The sequence below is a fragment of the Perissodus microlepis genome, chromosome 18 (assembly GCF_051167445.1).
Source record: "Perissodus microlepis isolate ML-2025 ecotype Zambia chromosome 18, ASM5116744v1, whole genome shotgun sequence".
NCBI lineage: Eukaryota > Metazoa > Chordata > Actinopteri > Cichliformes > Cichlidae > Perissodus > Perissodus microlepis.
In genome coordinates, this window is record NC_140478.1 from 17,570,605 (window position 1) to 17,578,895 (window position 8,291).

At 37.7% G+C, this 8,291-nt stretch overlaps 1 protein-coding gene across 1 annotated transcript; it reads right to left on the minus strand.

Annotated features, from left to right (window-relative positions):
• Positions 1-4,359: 4,359 nt before the first annotated feature.
• Positions 4,360-7,936, minus strand: LOC146367663 (aquaporin-4-like). Its single transcript, XM_084912066.1, has 5 exons — positions 7,845-7,936; positions 6,831-7,248; positions 6,523-6,687; positions 5,859-5,939; positions 4,360-5,275 (listed from the first exon to the last, which is right to left on the minus strand). The coding sequence occupies exons 1-5, from the start codon at positions 7,934-7,936 to the stop codon at positions 5,051-5,053; spliced, it is 981 nt and encodes a 326-aa protein (XP_084768192.1). The 3' UTR covers positions 4,360-5,050.
• Positions 7,937-8,291: the final 355 nt, after the last annotated feature.

Here is an 8,291-nt window from a genome sequence, read left to right on the forward strand (position 1 = left end):
GGTCTCAGGTGTGTGTTACATGAGCTAATACCTCCCAAACTTGATTGTTTGTGTTAGAGTAATCAGAGTTTTCTAAATTACCATTTTGGAAATGATAGTCCTATCATTGGTAAACAAAATCACAATATAGTTGTAGTGGAACAACACAAACTAGAAATCACATGATAAGAATAATTATGGAGTTTAATTCTTCCTCATGGGCCAAATAAAATTAAAGCTTTCCAAGTGGTAAAGTTACCAAAAAAGCTGGGCTGTCATCAGATTAGCCGCTTTACAAACAAACTCTTTTGCACAGAAACATTTTTTGCTTGACTTTCTTTGACTAATATTAGGAAGAAATGACAATCTCCCTGCTAGAAAGGGACATAAACACAAACTCTCATATTTGTGTGATATGATAATGTAATGAACGAGTTATTCCACTTCCTAGCCATCTCACATAAATGCAGCATAATATTTATCATAAGTGACAAGGTGAGTGAGAATATCAATCATATCCTCTAGACAGCTTGAGTTATTAAGTGAGCCAATGTAACAGTATTACAAAACCCAGAATAACAAAGTTATTTCTCTCTCTCTCGCTCCATTTCAGCACGTGTGTATGTACATGTACGTGGAGTTTTGTGTGTGTGCGCGTAGGTGTGTGTCTGTGTTTATGTTTCTGACAGCATCAGACAGAGAGAGTGTCGCATGCCTTCCTGTTCCTGTACCACCCTCCAACCCCAGAGCCGCAGACTCAAGGCAGTTTCCAGAATCAAACAATTTCACGCAGCTACTGGAGGAGGAAATGAACTGAGCCCAGAGCAATAATAAAATTATACAAATGTTATTACAGACTCGCCTGCTACTGTCCTACTTTAATTCAAATTTGGGCACTCCAGGCAGTGCTGGTGGCAGAGACCTTCCTGAATAAATCAACATTAGCTTACGTCTAAATTATTAAGGAAGTGGGAGACTTTCTTGTTTATAGTATGAATTATTAAACAAGTGTTTAACGCTGTTTTTCTTCATGAATCCCCAAATATTAATTGCTAATGATCTTTAAGGTGTATGTTTTATCTTTTGCCCTTTCTATTCTATGCTGGGAACGGGTAATCTGAGGTCGCAAGGAATTGGTCTGTTTTCAATTAGATAAGGACGGGGTGCACTTTGAAATATAATTTGCTGGCATCTATGTGATGTGCAAATGAATCTTTGGGTATAACAATATTCCCATCATATAGCCATTGTTGGTATTTGAATGTGAATGCAAATTAATGACTCATGGAAGCAGACGCGATGAGGGCTAGCCATGCGTTATCAGTTTTCTGTTCAACATCTTGCTGACAAGCCATTCAAGATGTTCACAAACAACAGCTGAAAAAAATGTTGGTGTATTATTTGCTATCACTTTTTATTAGCTTTTCCTAATTGAGGGGTCTGAGGCAAACTTTTGAAAGTTTGTCAACACAGAGTGGATATATTTGTTTGATATACTTTCGTGAGGCGTTGTAGTGCAATGATAAACACCGTTGTGTCACAATAAGAAGTTTCTGGGTTCAAATCCTCCAGCTGGCTGGTATCCTTTGTGTAGAGTCTGTATGGTGTCTCTGGGTGCTCTGGCATAAAAACATGTATAGCTCGGGCATTTGATGAGAATGGCTTCCTGTCTGTTTGTGCTAGTGGTTTGCTCAGGATGTTGTTTGGTAATTTCCAACAGTCCCGCATTTATCTAAGAGTCAGTGTCTGTGTATGGAAACAAAAGTCACATATACTTTCAGGTCACAAATATTCATCAGGAAAATGTCACCTGTCTTCTTCAATGTAAGTTGAAGATGAGTGGGGCCAATAAATCCAAACCAAACAACGATCAATTTCTCATCGTTTGTCTTGAGAGGAAACAGTCAGTGCATAAAACATCAGATTTACGTACTCATTTGTTTGTGCTATATAAATGAAAGGGTGCTGGACTCAAAATACTGAAGCCTTAAGGGACATAGCCCCATGCAAGCAGGTAAAGGATGGTGCTGTAAATGCTCAACTCCAGTACACAACAGTATCGGAAGAGTCACAGTTGGAGTTAATTTCGTAGCACATTCTATACAGTTCCGTTATAGTAATAGTAGGACAACACAGCGGAAACAAGAAGGTACTAATATAGAAAAGCAAGTTATTACCACTTAATTACCAAATTAATATCGACTACTATCCAAGTAATGATGAATGATGCTATGCTGAAATCTATGTAATCAGGTAATAAAAAGCCAGAAACCACAGGTAACAATGTAGAAACAAATCAATTAGTGACAGTATAGTAATATATTAGTAACAATATAATAACCTGCTAGCAACATAAGGCAATATTATTGATGCTTTAAACATTAGTGTATTATTACCACATTATAATGCTGGTATATCCAATGCATTCTTTTTTGACGATAACGATGAAAACATTATATTTAATCTTGTGGCTTTTTCCTTGGAACATTTGTTGTAGTTTCTGTGTAATAAATAGGAGGCAAGGCTTCAAAATCAAACCTTTCCCCTTTCTGTCTAATTTCACATTAATAACCAGTTAAAGCAAAGTTCAAAAAGTTTGAGCTGGAATAGTATGGATATTTCTGTGCCTGATTTCTAGTTGTAAACACATAAACGACCACATATCTGCAGGTACTCATCAAATTTCTTGAAGTTTGCTTTAATGGGACACTAACATGGAATTAGTTGAAAATGGTCACTTGGGGTTTGCAGCCATGCTCTTGGCTATTACACAGAAACTGCTGCATGTGTTCTCAGGTAATAACCACAACATGAAGCATCATTTTTGCATTGTTAATTTTAAAAAAAGAAGAATGCCGAGGACATAAGGTAGTATTGATTCCAGCATTATAATATGGTAATACTATCTTCAAATGTTAATAAATTTAAACTTATTATTGTGATGTTGCTATCAAAAGTCAGCATATACAAATTCTAATGCATACATATTACCATTTTATTATTATTAGGTTATTGTTTTGTTACCAGGATATTATTATACTATTACTAATTATTATATTCTAGTTATACCCAGTTGTACAAATTTTAGTATTTTCATATTACTCAGCTATAATGGGTGGTGAGAAAAAGAGTTACCTAGGCATTACCTTGGAAATTAAGTGGTAATAACTTGCTATTTCTACATTATTACGTTCTTGTTTCCGCCTCATTACCCCTCTATATTTATTACTGATAGTAACACAAAAAAGTGTTACCATTCATTCTTAAATGCACACAATAAATAAATACTATAACTAAATCAATTTTTAAATTTGTAATACAACCCTTAAGAGAAAAAAAATCATTATTAACTTACTGGGACTCTTGTTGTACTAATACGGGGGCTGCACGAGACCTAATACTGCGGTTTACTTTGCATTTGATGATCTAGATCGATTTAAATATAGAGTTGTGAAAAAAACGAACTGTCTACAGACTACGGCAGCGTAAACTGTCCATTAAAAGCTCGTGGCTGCCCTCCCCTGGAGAAATGCAAAAGGGAACCCTTCTCACACCACGGCCAGTAGATGATGCTGTTGTCCCATATAAAGGTTGTGCTGAACCAGTGACTTTGGTATGATCCTATCAATATGGGAGTAAAAACACTTTTGAGTCAGTATCTGACTCATACTTGTATTTTCACTTTGCAAATGCAATCTAGTTGCACCATGTAGACAAATTCAGTGGATGCAACAGAATCAGTGGGGCTGATCATTTCCTCCACGTTGTAGAAAAAAATGAGATAGCACCTATTTTTTTTGTGGGTTTTTTTTTTTCAGTTAAGAAAAAAAAAATCCTATAATAGATCACCTCTATTTCCTATCAGAAGTGTTATCATTTCCTGTGCTCTGTTGATGAAATGAGATTACTTGGAGATATTCTCAGCGACTTAACTCACAAGGAACACACATCCTAGACAGTTATTGGGCCACAGGGAGACATTATCCATGTGTAGATGAGCCAATACATCAGTGATCTGGACTTATCTTTTCCCCGGAGTCTACCACCTACCATAAGAAAGCAGTGAGCCAAGAGGAATGGATAACAAAAAAACAACAACATATAGGTATCATTACTAGTTTTCTTATGGAGGCTGAAATATTAAGAAAGATGAATTATTAATGATAACTGAGTAGTATATGGTTTATTATTGCAACTTCACAGTTTTACATGTTCCAGAATACGAGCACAATAACTGAATACTACTTGAACATAAACATAGATTAGCCAATTATCCTATAAAAAAAGAGAAGATATGATATACAGCCAAGCAAACACTTACAAGAATATAGATCTATAAAACAAAAAACAAGAAAAATATTTTATAAATATGACATTTTTACGAAATGGAAAATGATAAAAATAAACAGCAAAACGTGGAGTTTGATTTTTATTTAACAAAAAACAAACAAAAGACATTGTGTTTCAAGCAAAATGAGCTGTGTTTTATTTTTCTCCAACTTAATGCACTGAAAATAGAGAGCACTGTAACACAGCTCTGACTCTGATAATAATGCTTGTCAGAGCTGTCTTACTTTGCTTGGGATCTGTAATGTGATTAATGATTACAAGGAAAGCCTCTACTTTTAATTACATATAAAGTATGAGGACCAAATGTGACACTAATCCAAAAATAACAAGGCTGCATTTTCTTCTTCACGCCTCCGATTCACTGTGATGACCTCACATAATTGGTTGACCCTACCCACATTTCCTTAACTTCATGTACTGTGGGCTGTACAATGTATGCCACATGCCAAAACTGTTGCTAAATCATTTATAGAGGGTGCAGATGTTGAGCCATAGCATCACGCAAGCTTTATGACAATAAAAGCAGTGCAGTTTGGGTGTGTCACAGACAGAATTTTTTTTTCCTGTTTTAAAGACACAGTCTTTAGAGGGGGAGGGGGTTGTGTGTGTGTGTGTGTGTGTGGTAAGTGGTGGTGGGGGGGCAGTCTTAAGTTGGATAACCCCAAAGTTTGATTGTGATTGTGCTCTACAAATTAGTCTCCATTTCCAGTGCACGTGATAGTCATACTTCTCCTGTTAACATAACATCAGCTTTCTCCACGTTGATGTTATGGATGGAGCCGGGCTTGGCGGCAATGTCCCCTGCCTCCACTTCCCTGTATTTCCCTGATGGGTCCTTCTTGAAGACTTGTTTCATCCTCTTCTTTATCTCAGGGTCGGGGCAGTACAGGTACTCATACAAACCAGCAGCCAAGATACCTCCGAGAATAGGTCCCACCCAGTAGACCTAACACAAGCAGCAAGGCAAACACCTTAATTAGTCAACTGGTTAATCAGTGCCTTGTTAGAGGTAGGTAGGTTTTGTGTCTGCAGGCTGAAGTGACTTCTGAATATGACGGCAGACACAGTGAGAACGAGTGACACTTGGTGTCATTCACATCATGGAGAAAGGGAACACCCAATTTTTATGTCGCTAGGCAAATGATTTTAATTAGCAAATAATTACACATTAATAAACTGTGACTTGACGCCTTGAAGGCTATGATGAGTTAACTAAATGGTCTGGCAAGGGTTCACTCAACTCATTCAATTAGGATTAGCACTTCATTGATCTCAGTTCAGCATTTCTAAAATTCACAACTAACTAGTCACCCTCAGTTGAGGCATTTTTTTTTGTCATTGAACCAACTTAAAGAGACAGTTTGCACCTAAAATGGATGTTTATACTGTATATTTAACATGTATAACATGTAAATTCCACACAGAAAGACTGACCTTTCTCTGCTATAACAGGGAAGAAATGCTGAATTAAATTTCGCCTGCACAAACTCCTTAAAGTAAGAATAAGGTCATACAGAAGGATCTCTCACCCAGTGGTTCTCGAAGTTAAGTGTGACCATTGCAGGACCAAAAGAACGGGCAGGGTTCATGCTGGCTCCTGTATATGGGATCTGCAATATGGATAATAATACTGATATTAGTCTAAAAGGACTGTACATCATAAATTTGCATATTATCAATATGTGTGTGTGTATGTGTGTATGTATGTAAACAGCCCAAATGAGAAATCAGTTGTGCGGTGGTGTGAGAGATGATATCTGTTTCCCTGTGCATTCATTTTCTCTGCAGGTTTCAGGAAGCCCCCAGAGATTGGTTGCCATGCGATGGCAACCTCCAATAAAGAGGCGCGTGTGGGTGTGAACACTGACAAGTGTGAGTATCACACATTCACGAATAGATGCTTGATCCACCTGCTCTTTTTCCACTGAAAAAGCTTGCGCTTGGAAAAGAACTTGCTCTGAAATTCTTTAATTTGGGAATGTAATGTGAGCTTCAGGTTAATCTTTAATCTGTTTCACTGCTAGTTGTAGGAGTACTAGATGAGTCAGCTGATATGTAGATGTGGTTGCAGAAAATTTCTAAGGCTCTGATGTAGTTAAATTTTTTATATAAGTGATCTGAATATACCATTCCTGTGAATGTGACATTGTTTCTATCTATATGTATTTATTTAACTTGCTGAAAGCTACTTACTGCAAATAAGTGCCCTATCACTACAGCAATGCCAATAGCCAGGCTTGCAGAACCACCTAAGTCTGTGCGTTTGGGATCACAGGTGGCGAAGACGGTAAAAACCAGTTCAAATGTGATCAGGAGCTCCACAAGAAAGCCGTGTCCCACGGATATGGTGGAATTCACCTAGGATTCAGAATTATTAGAATTACCTTATTAGGAAACAATGCGGTTGGGAAACAAATGATGAAATGAAAAGAAACAATAGGAACAATACTAAAAACCTATTTTACATTTATCATAACCATAAATAACAACCAAGTTCTTACTGTGGTCACACCAAAGGACCCTCTGACAGCAGTAGGTGTGACTAAGTAGAGAATCCCAGCTCCTGTAATAGCTCCCAGGCACTGAGCTGCCACATAGAACACAGCCTTTGCCAGGCTCAGTTTTCTAGTTACAACCATAGCTGCAGTGACTGCAGGGTTAATGTGTCCACCACTGATGTGGCCAAAGCATTGCACCATAGTGGCAATAGTAAGGCCAAAGCACAGGGCGATAAGGACTAGGTCAGCTGGTGGAGGCTTCTCCTCCCCTGCAGCCCAGTTGATGGTGGAGCCCAGGCCAAGAAGGACAAAGATGAGTGTGGCTAGGTATTCTCCAGACACAGCCCTCCAGAAGTCCTTGGTCCAGATCCCTTTAAATGCCACCATTATGTTCTGACAGTTACACCAGGACAGCAACCTCCTGGCAAAAAGAATAATGAGAAAAATGATTAGCCTACTTGTGGATTCCTAGTGTGTGCATGTGGCTGGAATTGTACTGAACCCTATCAGAGCAGCTGCCTTTGGGCAAAACATTTATAACTCCACTAGGGATTTAAGCAAGTGACTTTTCCATGACAAAATGCAATTGAGAGCATTCTTTAAACATTGTGCATAAGGGCAAATTATCATTCTTAAAGTCAAAGCATACAACTTTTAATTGCTGCTACTCAGTGGACTTTAACAAGGATGAGGAAAGACTGTACATCGTTTGAGTATTAATGCTAAAAGGAATCTGTTTTGTACAAATTCAAATATCTGCAAAACAAAAATGTACGTTCAAAAAACAATATAAGACCTGCAAACCTGCAGGACAACAAACAATAACTTTGAAAAAAAAAATACAAACAAAAATCTAAAACTTACCGAAAGCAATAATGTATTCGTTCTCTCCTTGTCCCCATAATGTGAAATATATTTCATTCATGCGTCCTGATGATCTTTTCAACCAGCAGAGACACTTGACTCTTCATTTTATCTACTGTACAAGTTGTAATTGCTGTGACCTGCAGTACTTACAGAGGAGCAGCAGGTCGTGCGTGCGCAGGGTTGTTGGAGAAAGCAGGTCTGTCAGATGAGCATGATCCACTCATTGTGCCCTGGGATTGCATCCAGCAGCTTTATTAGGTTACTACCCGAGCATCCCCTCACAGGAATTAAACATCCTGCTCAGGAGGAGGAGTCAAGAGATTTGCCTGCTGAGCAAACAATATCTTTGATGCACACAGTGCAACTGCACATTTACTCATTCAGTGTCAAATCGCATTCATATTGGAGCTTTGAAAACTTGCAGGAGTAAGAAGAATATTTACAAATGATTATTTTTTAAGGTGCAAAGTCACCAGTTCAGAAAAGTTGTCAAATAAAAATAAAAAAATAAATCACTCACTCAACTTCATCTGTTAATGACCCAAAAGTGTTAGAAACAAAAAAATCCTTTATATCTTTAAGTTTTTACTCCTTCTC